General features: G+C 40.7%; 3 protein-coding genes across 4 annotated transcripts; 1 reads left to right on the top strand and 2 right to left on the bottom strand.

Moving 5' to 3' along the window:
• Window positions 1-902: 902 nt before the first annotated feature.
• nckipsd (NCK interacting protein with SH3 domain) lies at window positions 903-10,015 on the bottom strand. Of its 2 annotated transcripts, none has more exons than XM_034082605.1 (13): window positions 9,648-10,015; window positions 8,688-8,800; window positions 8,329-8,536; window positions 7,324-7,399; window positions 6,600-7,147; window positions 5,764-5,934; window positions 5,146-5,232; window positions 4,422-4,560; window positions 4,240-4,320; window positions 3,908-4,036; window positions 3,381-3,470; window positions 3,113-3,285; window positions 903-2,616 (listed from the first exon to the last, which is right to left on the bottom strand). In XM_034082605.1, exons 1-13 carry the CDS (start codon window positions 9,816-9,818, stop codon window positions 2,392-2,394), a joined length of 2,211 nt encoding a protein of 736 aa, XP_033938496.1. In that variant the 5' UTR covers window positions 9,819-10,015; the 3' UTR covers window positions 903-2,391. The 2 variants fall into 2 exon arrangements, with proteins under 2 accessions (XP_033938496.1, XP_033938497.1); XM_034082606.1 differs by having other exon boundaries at window positions 6,600-7,144.
• A 397-nt stretch (window positions 10,016-10,412) lies between these two features.
• Window positions 10,413-13,545, top strand: ndufaf3 (NADH:ubiquinone oxidoreductase complex assembly factor). Its single transcript, XM_034082607.2, has 5 exons — window positions 10,413-10,554; window positions 11,867-12,062; window positions 12,156-12,222; window positions 12,479-12,579; window positions 12,697-13,545. Exons 1-5 carry the CDS (start codon window positions 10,466-10,468, stop codon window positions 12,802-12,804), a joined length of 561 nt encoding a protein of 186 aa, XP_033938498.1. The 5' UTR covers window positions 10,413-10,465; the 3' UTR covers window positions 12,805-13,545.
• Window positions 13,546-14,297: 752 nt separating this feature from the next.
• Window positions 14,298-16,929, bottom strand: LOC117446338 (rab GDP dissociation inhibitor beta). Its single transcript, XM_071203298.1, is given in 9 exon segments — window positions 14,298-14,431; window positions 14,434-14,443; window positions 14,548-14,602; window positions 15,004-15,121; window positions 15,124-15,147; window positions 15,261-15,432; window positions 15,540-15,639; window positions 16,284-16,411; window positions 16,852-16,929. Coding segments are annotated over 9 exon segments (819 nt in total).
• Between the last annotated feature and the right edge of the window lie 872 nt (window positions 16,930-17,801).

Raw genomic sequence — 17,801 nt, 5'->3', positions numbered from 1 at the left:
TTTGGACAACATTGAATTGATATTCTCACAAAATTAAAATGATCACACTTTTTATTTTATTTATTATATCATCATAACAATTTACCCGTGACCCCCCTCTGAGCAAGTGAATATTTGAAATATATGAATATATGAAAGGAGGTTTAAATGCTTGACTAAAAACTTGTCAAAAACGTAATTACTTAAAAAGAATCCATATAATAACTATGGCAATATTACTGTATTACTTAATCCATTGTACAACCATTGGTATATATATATATATAAAAGAAAAAGAGGAAAAAGAAGGTATGCGATTGTTTCATAATATACACCCACAATACTATTAATAATATATCACGTAGTTTAAAATAAAATATACTGTATGACTCAATTAACTATTTATCCAACACTATACTGTATATCCAAACAACAAAATGTAACTTTTGTTATTTATGAAGCTGTCATGCAGTGTCATGTAGTTTAATGTATCTTGAATTTGTTTTTCTTTCTTTTTGTGATGTATAATCTTCAGTATTACCATATCTTCCTTAAAAGTGTATGTATATCCAATATTTCATTAATAAAACAAATTAATGTATATACTGTACATAAGTCTGGTTTGCACGAACAACATGCAAACATATCCACAGGAAAGGAAAAAAAAAAGAGAAGGTCTAAACTGGGTAAACTGGGGTTAACAAACATGATCATGAGCAAAATGTAACCGTTTCTTTTAACCTGTTAACATCAAACTCTAGACTTGCTGGAAGCTGCAACTGTAAAACATCTGTTTATCTCTTATGCTGGTTACATGTGAGACAGTGTGACCAACAGCATGTTTACAAAACTCTGAAGTAATATTTAATTATGTTTTATAATTGTACTGTCTTCAAATCAACAACAACCAATCCGACCATGTGCACTGTTAAAATATAGCTTTATTAGTTTTATTATAACACAGTCGTAACTGTTTTGCAGACAATGTTAATCATAAAAAGAATAGACGCTCACCTTTCTCACACACACTGTAAACAGACTCACATCTAATTAATGAACAAATACTGTGTCATTAACTAAAAACTGATATCACTTCTGGATTTCATCTACCATCTCCAGACAGGTCGCCATGCCAGGGATCAAAACAGAGATGAGTAGGATTGGAAAACATCGATCACTACATCATGAGGGAGAAACAAGGAAAGGTACATGTTGCTGTTAAAGTATTACAACTAAAATTAAATTAAATACTTTATTTTTTCTCTCCATTGTCTTGATTTTCAGTAAGAGAGTATTAGATAATTAACTGGAAATCAACAACGCTGACGAATGTATTATCTTGAGTAATGAATGCAGAACACATTTCCCCTCCAGAAAGACTCAGCATATTACAGCAATATTGAAAGTGGCTATATAGAGACTTATTGCAGCACAGTTAGTTTTAGTTTTAGTGTGAATGCAGCATACAGACACTAATCTGTAAACAGCCAAGACTTCTGATGCTAGAGGAGCTTTGCATAATAAGTACAGAGCGGTTATCTTAAAGTGTTTGAGAAGCAGTAAAGAGATGAAAGTACCGGCCAGAGAGATCTGCAGGAGCCACAGGAGGGACTTGATATGTAGCAGCGAGTGACTCAGCTAATGATAACAGAGGAGTCAGTGTGCTCTCCCGCACTAGAACAGAAAACATGATCAACTCGTTCTACTTGAATTTAATTCCTATTATACTGAGTGAAGAGGAAGTCAGTTTTAAGAGTTGAATACTCTTTTAAGAAAACAATGATGTAACACACAGTAGTTTGGTCCCGCTACAACGGAAGCACATTAAGTATTTTCACAATAGATTGAATAATGGCACATTGTTCTGTAACATAACCTCAAATCTGCCTTTTTCAGTCAAAATCTTTGAATTTGGCCTAATTTGGTAAAATATATTTTGGTTATATAATGTTAAGTTGTGGTTGCAGCACATTTTCATTATACATACTCTGAGTACATACAGAGAATTGTTGTGTGATTTTAAAGGTCATTATTGCAATGAATTCACTGAGAAACAGCTCCAATGTTTGGCCTACGTTTTAGATATGAATCCTCAAGTATGACTAAACCTCACAGGTTTTTGTGTCATATTTTTCCTTCTTGTTCAAGAACACCAGAGGAAGAAACCTCACACTCCGACACAAATATAATTCATCTGAGAATGGAAGAAGCTGTGAAAAAAAAAATCACATGCATGCTGCAGCCGTGGACCACAAGTCCAAGAAAACATTGGCAAAACCGATTGGTTTCTCCTATCACAGGCTGGCACAGAAAGCAGGGCGTCGCATTGAATGTCAAGTGTTCTTCCTCCATGTGTTCCTCCCTGCAGTAGACGGGAGCAGACTACAGTGTGTGAGCATGATACTGATACGGTTAGTCCTGGTTCTCACTGATCTGAGGGAACTCTTTGTAGATCTGCTGTACAATTAGCTTATCCATCTGTTTCGCAGTAGCGCTCCCTTCATCCTCTCCTGGATCTTCCTCCTCCCTGAGAATCCTCTGCAGCACCCCCTGCAGGTCAGGCAGGCGGTGCTGGTGCTCCAGGTAGTCCGTCGAGCGTATGATGGAGTGCATGAGGGAGAGATACTCCATCCTCAGCTTCATGGGAGAGCGAAAGAGGAGGTAATAATCAGACATCGTTACAAACAATTAACATTTGCTTTTTTAGGAAAAACAATTATTTGCTTTCTTGTCCAAAGTTAGATGATAAGATTGGTATGAGGCCTGTCATATCTAGCAAATAAATAAGAAGCTGCAATCTCGGGGAGGTTTCTGCTACTGGCGTCAAAATAGTATGGCAAAAAACACAATTTCTGGATTTAACACTTTATTTAATACTGATAAAAAAAAACAAGTTACAACTGGTCTGCTAGTAAGCTTTAGACATTTGAAAGGCAGATTTTGTTATCTTTTGAAAAACAAGGTTAGCCGTTTCCTCGTCTTTATGCTAAGCTAACCAGCTGTATTTACGGTACTACGAATTGTATCAATCTTCTCATCTACTTTTCAACAAGAAAACAAAAAGGAGTTCTTTCCAAATGTGAAACTACTAATTTAAAGCAGAAGATCAATCAGTAGCCTGTCCAGGTCTTACCTTGTCTCCAGGCGAAAGGTCCGATATCTGTCTGACAGCAATATCAATCATCACCATCATGTCAGTGCGGTAGAAAATGTCAGCGGTCTCTCGGTTGGAGAAAGCGTCCTGCAAGAACTTGAGCACTGAGTGCGGTGCAGGCGGGGTGTGTTTGAACATACACACAGGGTCGTCTGGAGGGGAGGTGTCAAAGAGTCAGTCACGATGACGTCAGTACACAAAAGCATTGATGCAGAATGAGAAATATCACAACAGTGTATTATCTTACCGCCTCTGTTCAGAAGCAGCAGCACTTTCTCTGACAGGATCTTGACGTTTTTCTTCTTCAGCTCCTGCATGATCACATTGCTGTCGGGTTCTGGGTGACACAGACAACACAGAGAGAATAGTCAAACAATAAAAGCTCTGTACGTCAGCTTAGAAATACAAACGTAGAACTTGTTCGTGTAGGGAAGAGTATTAGGTCCAGGCATAAGGAGAAACAAATAAGAGTAGGATACATTTGTAATTTTGCATTGCAGGATTTATTTGAAATGTTGGGAATAATAGTTGCTGGATCTATTCTTGCCAATGACAAAACATCTTCCTTCCTTCTGCTTTCATATGCCTGGCCCTAATACACTTCCACAATTGTGCATTGCAGCAATTCTTTTGGCAGGCATTTAGATGTATTGTGGCAGGAAAAGCATAGGTATTACACATCACATTAATGATGGCTCTGCTTTTCCGTCCAGGACCAGAGTCCTAATAATGTAATCATTTATATTTTTGCTATGTATTTGCTGCCGTTCTCACCCGTGTGGTGCAGGTTGAAGGAGAGCACGAGGTTCAGGAAGATGTCCGGCAGCTGCTCTGTGGCATCAGAGGGAAGCCCGTCCTCCACCACACCCAGCAGAAACTGAACAAAGTCTGCATTCAAGTGTTCTGAAAGCAGGGAGGGTCAGGATTACGTCTTAAGAATAAAATAAAAACACATTATCACATTTAACACATTATCCCTGTAATACACCTTATACTGCATGCATGTACAACTTAAAGACCAGGAAAATCAGCATATATATATGTATATAGTGTTATGTCTGCGTATAAGCTAATATGCAGAGGAGAACTGTGAGTAAACAACATACCGTAGTGAAGATATGGCACCTGCTCGCCCATTGAGAAGATCATAGTGAGTACCAAAGCTGTGTAACAGATCTTCTGGTGCTCTGAGGACAGAAACACAGACCAGGAAAGAGAGATTGTGGTCAATATGAAGAAGGGTAATACTACAGATGAACAGAAGACAGGGGAGAGTTAATGTGTTCACCTTGTGTGTCAGTCTGTAGGTCCCTGGCCAGCTCCATGGGGAGGATGGAGTTGAGGAGGGTGGAGATGAGCGAAGCATCGAGGCTGCACATCGCCCCGAACACTTTGAGCAGCAGCAGCCGCAGAGACACTCGATTCTCCTGCACATGACGGCAAAAATGGAAGGACAACATTTCATTCTTTACCTATCAGCACCAAGCCTAGTTCAGATCAACGAGGGAAAACATCTAGTTTGCTCTTGGAACAGAACATTTGTATATAGCGTGTAATCAACAATAAATATCTTCGTGGCCATCTTTGGGTAAGAAGTAACACTTTGATATATTCTTATAAGAACTGAATATATATGATAATAATAATAATAATAATAATAATAATAATAATAATAATAATAATAATAATAATAATAATAATAATAAAGAAGAACCATAAAAGAAAAGGACTTTCTTTTTTATTTTGACAGGAATATATTCCCTAATCCTTATTAACTAATTTGTCCCTAATACAGATTAATTAATGTTGCTTCATTATAATAAAGTCTTAAAAAAGAAGACTCAAATAGCAGTCCAGTTTGACATTTGAAAATCGTCAGACAGATGTTTCGGCAGGACATCCTTCACATAATTTATTCTGGCAATATTTAAAAGGTCTAACTGGAGAGGTCTCCTACATAATAATTAAGAGATGTGTGAATTGTTTCCTTTTTCTTTTATTATATGCCTTACCATCTGATAATAAGAAACCAGGGACAGCTGATTCTCGTAGTGGTTGGCCTTGCACATCCTCTTACACACCTCTGGATCTGCATCAGTCTGAAATGAAACAGATTTGAGTTGTAACGGCAATGATATAATAATCTCTTAATCTGTTTGACAGTTGTGGATTATGGAGCCCTTTTACAACTCATCCAGAAATCCCTGAGGTTGGGGCCAATAGAGAATATTTGGCATAGAGGAGTTTACAGACTCAGTCTTTCACTGCTGGATTTGTAAAGTCTGAGCCGGTTTGATCCCATCAAACATGTCTGGTATTTACAGCATGACAGCTGGGGAGTCCTGTGCTCCCATGGGAGATCCACACTTAATACTGGACCAATTTAAAGAAATCATCAGTAAGTTAGACACATACATGTGGAGAAATAAGGTGAAAGCAGGTCATGTTAAATGACTTGTCTTCTACGTGTTCTTGTGTTACTGTACTACATGATATTTAAAGCTTTGACTGTGCACCTTTCATTTTGAAAAGTGCTTTTATAATTAAACACTGACAGATATATACTTCTGTCATCCCATCTCCCTGCACTTCAGAAGCAGAGCCCTGCAGACGTAGCAGTAACAGTTTACCAGGATCTTGAGCAGCTCCTCCAGGTAGCAGGCGATGAGAGCGTGGTCCTCGTGGAGCGCCCAGCTGCGCTGCTGAGAGTCGCCCTGGTGACGGGCGAGGTCGCTGAAGATCACCTCCAGCCTCTGCTCGTCGTGACACACCTGACCCTGCGGCAGCGCTGCACTCGAAACCTGCAGCCACAGAAAACACCATGACACACCTGTTAGTGCTCCAACTTGAAATACCAGTACACAGTGTCCTTTTCTCTCTGATATAGAAAACGGTATGGCTGGCGGATCATTTTCTGTAGGTTGAAAAGCACATTACAGATACCGACTTTAAAGGGTAACACTGGTGTTTCTACAAGTGTAAGTTAATGACATTGTGTGCTTCTCTGCTCTATTTGGTATTGTTTCAATTTGATCTGTATTATAAGTGTTTTGTGAAGCCCTAATTGAGTGTTCCTTAATTAAAAACCGCTGCAGAGACCTCAGAGTGTTTAAGACTTTATAATTGGATGAGCGGGGTCAAGTGTACTCACGTGTGGCCATGTAAATAAAGGATGCAGCCAAAAGCTTCATCATAGCTATTCTAGGTTACATGACCCACTGCCCACTACTAACCACCTTTCACCCACAGGAAGAAACAGAAATGTGTGCCAGGAAAGAATCAGCAGTTCATTTAAAGCTTGCGTTTAGAAACAGGAAATGAGAGAGTGATTCTGTGTGTGCTGTCCCCCGCGTCTCTAAACAACTCTGAGGTGTCAGCTAAATGCAGACTGAGCTGTAACTCTATAAGACATTGGTATTCTCCTGGGAGCGCTGAATCCACACGATGAAATGAAAACAAATCTGACCTTGCTGTCCACCAGCGAGAGCAGAACCTGCTCCAGGTCGGCGGCGGCCTGGGGTAAGGTGGTCTGCAGGTGGCCCACCACCACGCCCACCGCCACCCGCGACAGCTCGTAACTCAGGCCCGTGTTCTTCCGCACCAGCTCGATCAGCTCGGCCCCGATGGTCCTGGGAACCGGCTCAGAGGGAGAGGGGCTGCCGGCAGGGCTCTCAGCGATGGACGGGGGGGCCACAGGCCATTCGCTCTCACGCTGCTCCTCTACAGCAGGCTGCGAGGGAGGGGGGGTGAGCTGGGGAGGCTGTGGAGCCGGGCTCTTCTTCTGTGGAGCCGGCTGAGGGGGGGAGTCGGAGGAAGGCTCGTCTGCGGGAGGAGCAACGGGCTTCACGCGGGACGGCACCGGAGGAGGGGGGGTGCTGGACACACTTGGCAAGCTGACATCAGAGGAGACCATTGAGTGGGAGGAGCCTGACTCTAAAGAGGTCATGCTGATCGTGAGGGAGGGAGCAGGGGACGGAGGGAGAGACGACCCTCTGGAGGGGACCTCTGGATCTGCTGAGGGAGGGAGAGCTCCAGTTACAGAGAGGAGGGTGATCAGGAGTGACGTGACTAAGAATAGAGTGTTTGTGAAGTAATGGAGCTGCAGCAGGTAGCATCAGCTGAAAACAACAAGGCTGCGCTGGGATCTGTGAGACAGTCATAAGCTTTAAAGTGAGGCTGAGAGATCTCACCTGGACGCCGGCTGTTCCTCTGTTTTTCCGGGGGAGGAGGGGTGGTTGGTGCCGCACGCCGAGCTTGAGGAGGCACCTGCAGGAGGAGAATACAAACCAGCTCATCTGAGGGCAAATGTTGTGTGCGTGATGTTCTACACTCCACAACATGATCTTATTCACTCGTCTCTGCTGTCAGAGATGCATACCCCGGTAATGTCAACAAGGCTGCAAATAACCGTTGTTCTCATTTTCAATGAATGTGCCTCTTCATTCATTGTTTGATCTATAAATATTCAGTATGTTTGATATTTGTGATACGATAAAAAAAAGGATGAAATCTCCACATTAGAGAGGCTGAAAACAGCATTTTCTGACCTTATAGCATTGAAAGAAAGATACTTTCTGTTCAAAAATAATTTTTTAATTGATCAATTAATTCGTCACATAATTGTTGGAGCTGAACTACTGATATTTCTTTTATCAAAGAAGAAAAAACTGAAGTTATAATCGGAAAGATGGGATGTGTTTTTGATCTGCACATTGAGAACAGATGTAGTTTCTGATCAACTTATCAAGCACAAATCCTAATATCTATCGAAAGAGATGTACCATGCGTTACAGAATGGCTATTGCAGGAATCCAAAACGTTGAAGCATGAATGGACATGACTATGATTTTACAAAATGAAGAAGCTCACAGCAAATGTTCATTAGAAATTGGATCTGTTTGTGTCACACAATTTGGTTCGCTATGTTACAGGCTATAGTTTGTGATGTTGGGAATAAATGGACAATGTATGCATACAACATTTGTAACTCATCCTATACAATTGTGTTAGATGCCGAACATAAGTCAAATATATAATTACATACATTACAAAAAAGTGCTTTACAGGTAGACAGAAAAGTAAAAACAAAAGACAGAATATTCAACAATATCTAAATGTGTTATACTGTGTATATTTGACCATGGCAGGTGGTTTCAAATAAAACATTTAAATGTGTACTTTGTATAATTTCTCACCTGATAAAAACCCTGTTCTGACTGTATATTGTCTACGCTTCCTGACATCGGCATGCTGCTCTGCCGTCCGTCTCGGTTAAGGCCGTTGGGAGGAGGAGGAGTTTTACTGAGAGATATTTCACTGCTGGAAGATGGGAGGCCTTGTTTGTGAACGGAGGACGAAGAACTCCGTCGTGCAAGCGTCTCCTTTCTGTGATGGATCAACTTTCTGCAACAGAAATGTATATATATATGATTTATATATGGAATATAGAAAGGGCCAGAAACTATAAGAGGAATAAGAACAAGAAGAAGAAGAAGAAGAAGAAGAAGAAGAAGAAGAAGAAGAACATAATTATAAACTATAATGTTATTCTTACTGAAGAACATCTCTCTGCTCCAGGTTGTATTTGCCTCCATTCTTTAAGGCCACATTGTGGATTCCTTCGATCGCTCTGTCAATAGACTGCAACACTTCATCCTGCTCTGGGGCCTCCAGAAAGAAAAGAGAGAAATAGGGATAATTAACATAATTATTCAACTTTAAACAAAACAGAACAGACTTGTGGCCCGGGGACTTGTGTGTGACTCCAGGCAGAAACAAACTAGGGTGGTTATCTAACGAATAAAAAAGAGCCTATTTAACCAGATGCCCATTGAGGCATCACATTCAGCTCATTAAACCTCAACAGCCAATGACAGGGACGAGAGAGCATTCCTATCCTGCCACTGTGGCAGCCTGTGATCTCACAAAGTACATGCTCTGACTAGTTATCCTTGGAGAAAAGAGTCCTCTGACTGCATAGTGCATGAGGGTGTGTCCAACAGAAAAGCTGTGGGGAGAGTAGTTACTTGTTAAACAATAAAAAGAAGAGTGAGAATGATCCTTGATAATAAAATAGAGACAAAGTCACAGGAGTTTGAGCACAAACAGAGGGTTTCTGTATGCTGCTGTATGGTCCTTGACTATTTCCTGTCTCATAGGATATTCTAAATCATCCTATCCTGACATAATCCATCCTTCCTTCCTCCCTATCACTCCTCTCCTATCTCCCCTCTGTCGCAGTGAGCAGCTGCAGTGCAGAAGGGCAATGTCCCTACATAATGCAACCTTTCCAATAATTTATGGATCCTACAGCAAGCGTGCATTTCCGTCCTCACTATAATCTGCAGTCAGCTTCAGTGTGGCCTGCACTTTAGGACATATAGTACAGTTACGAGTGATCTGTCTCTCTCTCGATCCCATCAATTCAACCCTGAACGTTACTACGCATTCACCAGATTTCACTTTCACCCCAGGATGCGACATGGTCCTCGCACAGGATATTGGTGTTGTTTACCTGTATTTTTTCGATGTATGACGAGGGGATGTAGCCGGTTTCCCCCGAGCTGCAGCGGGACCCCAGCCACCAGTGTTTGTTGCTCCTCTCCAGGATTAGGAAGCTTTCTCCGGCCGCGAAGTGCAGCGAGTTGGGCTCCGCGGATCGGAAGGCGTACAGAGACCGGTACATACTTTAATAAAAACACTTTAACAAGCCGAAATTACCAGATATATCGAAAGAACCGGTGTCGGAAGATAAGTAGTCTCCAAGAGGAAAAATCTGCTCTGTTGGAGGAGATTTAAAGAGACTATGAAGGCATGGCCCCGGTGGATCGCCGCTGTCTATTTACAATGTAGCAGCCCGGATCATCTGACCTGAGTGCAGTGATCGATGATCACCGCAGGGGGCGCTGCTGCTCCACACAGGCATCTTAATCGAAGGCAGAGCAGGATCCTCGAACAGCCGCATCACCATTACATTTCATAAAATAGTTCCTTATACAGGCAGTGATAACACTTTCTAAATGTTTAAATAATAATTCAAAAATAACAGTAGACTACTATACAATTTGCTGTGCCTGACTTAATACATATTAAAGGTAGGGCAGGTAATTCACTTCAGAAACACTTTTTGTTATATTCCATGGAATGCTCTTAACATCCCGATAGCAATGAATACATCTTTAACTTTAACTTCCCAGTTTTTAAGTGTTCTTAAACTGAAAGCACATTAATACAAGTAAAATAAAAATGGTTCGATTGAGCTTGACACAACACCGGAAACAGACGGCTGGTGTTACACAGAACTCCGTCCCCCTTCTGTGTCGCCGGTTGAACATGGCCACTGCTGTGTGTGCTAGATTGCTCCTTCAGAGATCAACACACGGGTTTCTCTTTTCCTCCAGGGCAGGACCCGCTCTCTCAAGGTACGGTAGTTTTTCTTCTAAAGTTTGTGTTGTTTTTAAGATGAAGATTGTATTGGTGTCGCTTCAGCAACTGTCCCTAATATTTCCTCCCTTCTGGGTAGAGGAGAGGAGTCCTGTTTTGTTATGAAATGCTTCAACTATCACCATTCTTTATACAAGTTAGATCTATTTAACAGAGGAAGAAATAGTTGTATGCCCTATTTTGTATAGCATAGTGTTATTCCCATTAAAATGAATACACAATTAAAATAACCATTACTATCCCAGTCATGCTCTTTACACTGAAGGTCACATTATATCATGGGATGTCACATCCATCCATTGTATCTTTTTTAATAATCAACAATGTATTTTGTAAAATATGACAGAAAATAGAGATGGACCATTGACCATATGATTCCAAGACGAGCATACTGTATGTGTCATGTAAAATCTAATTATTAACACTTGTGATTTAAAACGTCATAGTTTTGAGAAGACACATGTGTAGCTTTTCAGCTTGGGTACCTGTTGTAGATTATATGTACTCTATAAATCATTTAGAGGTCATGTAAGGTAATGTTTGTATGTGCTGTATTGTCGCTGACCAATTGATTGAATGATTGCTTAGAAAATAGGAATACATTAACATTGTGAGAGCAAAGTGAACTGATTTCACTTTTTGACATCTTCTGTGTAAAGGTTTTTGATGTAACTCCATTAAAACTCAAAAATTCCTATTAGAAACAAACGTTAACCTTCTTCTGGCTCCATCTGGTGGAGTCTTTGGTTACTTTCAGTCTGACTCGCCTCATAAGTCCTCCACTGATGAGACACTAGTGGATTAACAAGAGCAGTGTGTCCCATCTCAACAAGGGCTTGCCCAATGTGTTTGTAAAGTCAGGAAGAAAATGGGTAAGAAGACGCTGAAATGTGCGGCAGCTCTTTGGACAAGCAGAACGTTTTCTTGGCTTTTTTTCTGAAGAAACAGGCCTGAAGCTTTTGGCTGTCAGCCCTGTCAGTAGGTTGGCTTTAGATATGTTGGCTTTCAAACTGGGCCAAAAGGAAACAGTTCCTCAGTGCAGCCTGTTGAAGTGAGAAAACAGAGAAAATAGGGCTAATAATTTTGATTATAATTCCCTTTCATACTCGATTATCACAACTGGTCACAATTAAATTCATCCAGCCCAGGATAAGACCTGTGCAATAAAAACATAATTTCAGAGACTCTCGTTACAAGCACTCTTAATACTTGCTATTGTTAGTATAAGTGACAAGTCCTGTGTAAATAAAATGACATTGATTCTAGTTAATTCTACTGTGTTTGTTGCAGCCCCTTTCTGTCTCGTGCACACAGATTGGATCCCGGCGATGATGAGATGTACCAGCGTACCTCGGTGTCCATCATGCAGAAGGAGCCGGGCAGCGGGGCCATGATCTACAGCTACAGCCCCAGAGGATTCAACATCGACGGAAACAAAGTGTTGGGGCCCTGTGCTTTGCTGCCTCCTGCGATCCTGCAGTGGAATGTGAGATCAATATCCAAACTAGTACTGATTTATGATGAAGTCAAACAACTGGGTTTATTGTTATTTATTAAATATCTCTCTCTCTCTCTGAAGGTTGGCACTCATAAAGACATCACAGAAGAAAGCGTCTCACTTTTCCACATGCTTGAACCAAGAATAGGTAAATATATGTGTAGCTGAGTGATGGAATAAAAAGAAAACCAAAATATAGTGTGAAGTGAAACATCAGAAAAAGATAGTGGTGTTTAGCGCTGTTTAACATGTCTGTCCCAAATCCCCCATGGTAAATAGTGTTTACATCTGCAGCCTGTGAAACAAATACATTTTATTTGCATTCATTACGTTTTCGAAGCAGTTATTCAGGTTATTCCGCATTTATTCACTTATCTGGACATATTTTCTTGTTGTTTATCCAGAGATTCTTGTGCTGGGCACAGGTTCACGGACTGAACGAATTGACCCCTCAGTCCTCGCTCTACTCAAGCGTAAAGGCATCGCTGTGGAGGTGCAAGACACGGTAAAGTATTCTCAGGGTCTCTCTGACTTTATGACTCACACACACAACGCTCTTACACTAATTGAGGCGCCCTAATTCAACTTTCTGTTTTTCTTTTTCATCTCCTCTGTTTTGCAGGCAAATGCATGTGCAACCTTCAACTTCCTGATCAGTGAGCGCAGAGTGGTCGCTGCAGGTCTGATCCCGCCTCCTGTCAGCACGGCGCTGTCACTCAAACAGGAATAAGAGTTGCTGCTGTGTCAACAGAAACAAGGACTGATTTGTGCAGATGGAGTTTAGAGGTGTCTGATTGACCCAAGGTCTACGGGAGGGTTATTCTTCTTCTGCACAATGCTTCCAAAGGAACAAACTCAGTGACGTCCAGCTCTAAAGAAACACTTTATTTAGTAACAACTATTCTTTATTAGATAAAAGCGATACATTCAGCCTCGTCACCCAGTGATCTGAGCAGTGAGCTGTCTCAGAAAGACTGTAAAAAAGTATAAACAGAAACAAACAATAACCTGTTATGATTTGCATGTGTTTTTTGTGGGATATGGAATATTTATTTTTGTAAAGACACCTGGAAGAGTAGCTATTTTCTGGGGTTGCAACCAACAACTATTTTCATTATTGATTAATTTGCTGGTTATGCTCTCAATTTATTGTTTGGTTTATAAAATGACGAAAAAAAATTCCATCTCAGTTTCTCACTGGTGATGTTTCTAAATGTCTGGTTTTTTTCAGTCTAAACACCGAGGATATTCAGATGACTATGATACCAAACAGAGAAATGCAGGTTATCCAATTCTGCCTGAAACTTTTAATTGTATTTATCAATGATCAAAATAGTTTTCTGTTGATCGAGTAATTGATTAGTCGGTTATTCGTTGCAACTCTTCAATGGTCTATGCAGCAGATAAAAGGGTTCTTTGTGTACAAATGTATAAATAAGAACAATAAACAATGTGTATGTATTCAACCCGAGGTGTTGGTGGTGACTGTCTTTCATTTGGCTAATCCTCCTTACGCTGTGTGTCCTCTGCCTCAGGCAGGCTCCACCCTACAAGCTGCCTGTGTACCGCACATGACATGCATTGGCTTTGTCCTTCTCACACATAAGCTGCAAAAGATAAGACGATCCACAGATCCTCCTCACATCCCCCGGATTCGTCATTTACATCAGTCAAAAGCATCACCTTGTCCCATACAAAAACATTATATATATATATATATATATATACTTTATTTATCCCAAATTGGGAAACATGTTTCCATCATCAGTGTAAAGCGTTATACTAGTTTAAATGTTTAAAAGATGCAATATGATACAAATATAATAAACATTAGCGGCAAGTAAGAATTTAAACTTGAAATTAGAAATTAAAATGTTCATTAGTGGCAAGTATTATACAAATTCAAAATAGAAAATACTAATATTCCCAGAGTATCTAAATAATACAGAATGTAACAAAATATTGAGTATTCTTCAATTAAGATTAAAGAAGATTACAACTTCAAATCATAAATGTTTTTTTCCAAATTGTTATGAATTTTTCTTTTTTTCCAAATTTCACAGACAGTATAAATAGCAAACTAACTACAGGAAAAAAACCTCCAATATTTCCTTAGTTACTCCCTCTCCATCGCCCCGCCTCTGCTTCACAGCCGTGAGTATAACCTTCAATATTGTTATTACGGCCTCCCAGCGGTTGCATTACTTGTCCCTGAAGTCTTTTTCAGTCTTCATCCGAGGTGTGAGAGTTATGTCTCTGAGATCCTCCGAGGCAGAGCTCTGTTCCTGTGATCCGGCGGTACATGTCTCTAATGTCCTCGTATTCAGTCTCAAAGTGGTTTAATGCATCATATGAGGGGACACAAATATCTAGTGAACAGAGAGGAGAGAGGAAATCTGTCACCAGCTCTAGACCAACCAAACTTCATCCCATTTCATTTTATGTTTTATTTCACAGAAAGTCTTCTCATTACCTGACTCTGTTTTCCATCATCATTGGGAACCAGCAAGTTGCTGACTGAAACAAATCTAGGTTCAAGGTGATGAAATAAAATAACATCATTTTTTTTCGAAATAGTGTAATTCTACTGTTGCTTTTATCATTAAATGTTAAACATTTCATTTATATTAGTGTTGCATCAGAATGAAACAAACAGACAAGACATGCCTGGAAAACTTTAACAACAAAAATAAGAACTGATAATAAAATAATAATAATAAGTAAATACATAGATAGTAATACAATAAAGACCCTGACACCAATATATCTGCATACTGACAATAGAACTAGAATGAAGACATTAGGGGTTATTCATATTTTACCACTGTCATTGCCTATCCAAAAGAAAACATGTAAAATCAATTACATTTAGCTTAAAAAAGTTATTTGTTTAACACAACCATGATAAATAAATAAATGAAATCATTACTTTTGCATGATGGGCTCGAGGAGCTCCAGCGCCGGCTGAACCTCTGTCTCTGGGTTTCTGGTTTCCACAGCGGTGCTCACTGTGGCGATGGACATCCCGGCTGAGGCCACCTTATGGCATAAGACACCACAGATATGTAAATATCTGCATGGATGAAACAAAAGGGTTTTCTTATGAACCAAAATCTACTACAATCATTTATTCTCAAATAATAATTAGTAATTGTTGATGCTTCGTAAAAAAAGGGATTAAAATACCAGATGTTCTGTTGAGTTGCGTTTGAGGCATGATGATTTGACAGGAGTTGACCTCGTGGGTGTTTTTAACCGGATGATTTAATAAACAGATGAGTCTTATCACACGCTCCACTTTCCTCACTCGATGAGGAACATAGCTGGGGTCGCAGATGAGCTGTTTACAGTGGAACAGCTGTCGACGAAAACAGAAAGACAATCTTTGAGTGAAGAATTGTGCTGCTGGACATTTTCTACAAACATCCCAACACTTCTACTCTTCCTCCATGTAAACACAATTGCCTTCCCCTCACATTTCACAGCTTTCACTTTTCCGTCATCCATGACGATCTCATCCACTGCTGTGCTCAAGAGGAAAGCTCCTCCGTAGTCTGCACTCAGTCTGAAACACAGAACCAGGTAGGATACAAGGACCTGAACAATATGCACAGTGACTCTTATGTCGATGGTGCAAGATTAAAAAAAAAAATATTATTACAAACATCCAGGCTATCTTCTCATTTCATTTAATTTCAAACCTTTATTTATCCAGATTGGTCCCATTGAGATCATAGATCTCTTTTTCAAGGGAGACCTATCATTGTCATTGTCATTGTCATATCTATATCATGAAATCTAGTAGCCAACGCAAAGTTCTACACAGGGGTATCACAATATACCAGTATTGACAATAACTTAAAAGATTAAATATTGATATTCGTGTCAATAATCCAGTCCCTCTCAATTTCTATCTGTTCATCATCTTTTGTTGCTCTTTTGTACAGTTACACTTACAGTAAACAAAGTTAAGGATGAATGTGACATTATTCATACATTATTATTGTTATTTCAATATTTCTATAGATATCGCAATATTGTTGTCATTGTTAGTTATTTTGGCTACAAACATTGTGTAGTGAAAGTCTGATCTTTTTACAGCCTGTATGCCACAATTTGTTTCCTATGTTGATTACCTCTCTTAAAGAAAAACTAAAATGTATCAAAAATAATTCAGGGGACAATCTGATTAATTATATTATTACCTACCTGGAAAATCCCTGCGGTAGTTCTCCCAGGCCGTACACGGGGTAGATGTATGGGCTGGGGTTGTGGTGGGACAGAGACTCAGTGTACCGCCGGATCCGTCTGAGGGTTTCCCCACACGGCTGGTCCAGCTGCAGGGTGCAGGAGACAGCACCAGGCCGGTGAAACCAAAATGATCACCTGACACTCTTTGTTGACTGGTGTCTTGTGGAGGCCAACTCATGTCGATCCACGTCACTTCAAGCCCTCGCGTGTAGCACTCTGCCCCTTTCCCCCTCACAATTCACATCTAACCCCGTTGTAATTGGCACTTTAAAGATCTGGGCACAAGTTAGACGTCACTTTGGTTGGCTTACTCTTCCTCAAGCAACTCCTGTCTGTAACAACCATCTATTTTTACCAGCCACAATTGACCCCCGATTTTCTCACTTGGAGAGGGAAGGCCTCCGCTGCATAGGGGAGTTATACATTGATAGCCTGTTTGCCAGTTTTGACCAACTACGGGTTGCCTTTAATCTAAGAGGGTCTGATTTCTAGATACTTTCAACTAAGGTATTTTGCTAAGACCCACTCTCCACAATTCCCTCAATCCCTGCCTCCCAGTGGAGTGGATCTTGTACTTAGAGCAAGAACTTTGTCTAGGCGCCATGTCTCTTACTTTTATGATCTTTTTTCTCCGGTTGATGAATCTGCCATTAACAAGATTAGAACTAACTGGGAAAAGGAACTACAGTTCACCTTCTCTGATGACTTTTGGAAGAAGGCCCTGAGAGCCGTTAACTCATCCTCCAGTTGCGCTAGACTCAGCCTAATACAGTTTAAAGTTCTCCATAGACTACATTATAGCAAGGCTAAGCTCTCCAGGATTTATTCAGATAGATTGGATGACCGGTGTGATAGATCAACACATCCTCACTCCCAGGTCGGCCTATGTTGACGTTATGTCAAGTCCCCTGCCGGCTTTTTCCAACGCAAGGGGGGGGGCCTTAGCGTCCATTTTCAACGCAAGGGGGGGGGGGGGGCCTTAGCGTCCATTTTCAACGCAAGGGGGGGGCCCTTAGTGTCCATTTTCAGCTTTCCGGGATGTCCATGTGCTTCTATGGACGCTCATGGAAGCACGGCATTCGTTTGTGTCAACTGCCCTTAAAGGCAATGAAGACACTACACTACCCAGAATCCCCAGCTATCGTTTGGACACCATGTGCTCTGTTTGACAAACCCCGTGATAGTCCTCAAGCTCTGTGATTGGAGAGTGTGCTCCGAGGGTTACCGAGCCTCGAACAGCACTTGAAATGGCATGGAACCACGGCAGACTGTTCAAAACTGGATTTGAACGGGTCCACCGCGTCCCCCCCCTCCCCCACCCCGTCCCCAGAACTACACATGCTGGCTATTCTGTTTCGCAACATGTTCTCTATGACACGTCTCTACTGGGAGTTGTAGTTTTAAAAGACGTTTTCGTATTTCCCATAATAAGAAGTTGCCAGTATTAAACTGTGTACATCCCTGGAGGTTTAGGGG

This window comes from Pseudochaenichthys georgianus, chromosome 5 (genome assembly GCF_902827115.2).
Source record: "Pseudochaenichthys georgianus chromosome 5, fPseGeo1.2, whole genome shotgun sequence".
In the NCBI taxonomy this organism is placed as follows: Eukaryota; Metazoa; Chordata; class Actinopteri; order Perciformes; family Channichthyidae; genus Pseudochaenichthys; species Pseudochaenichthys georgianus.
The sequence above is the reverse complement of the archived record's forward strand: the minus strand, read 5'-3'. Positions and strand labels throughout refer to the sequence as shown.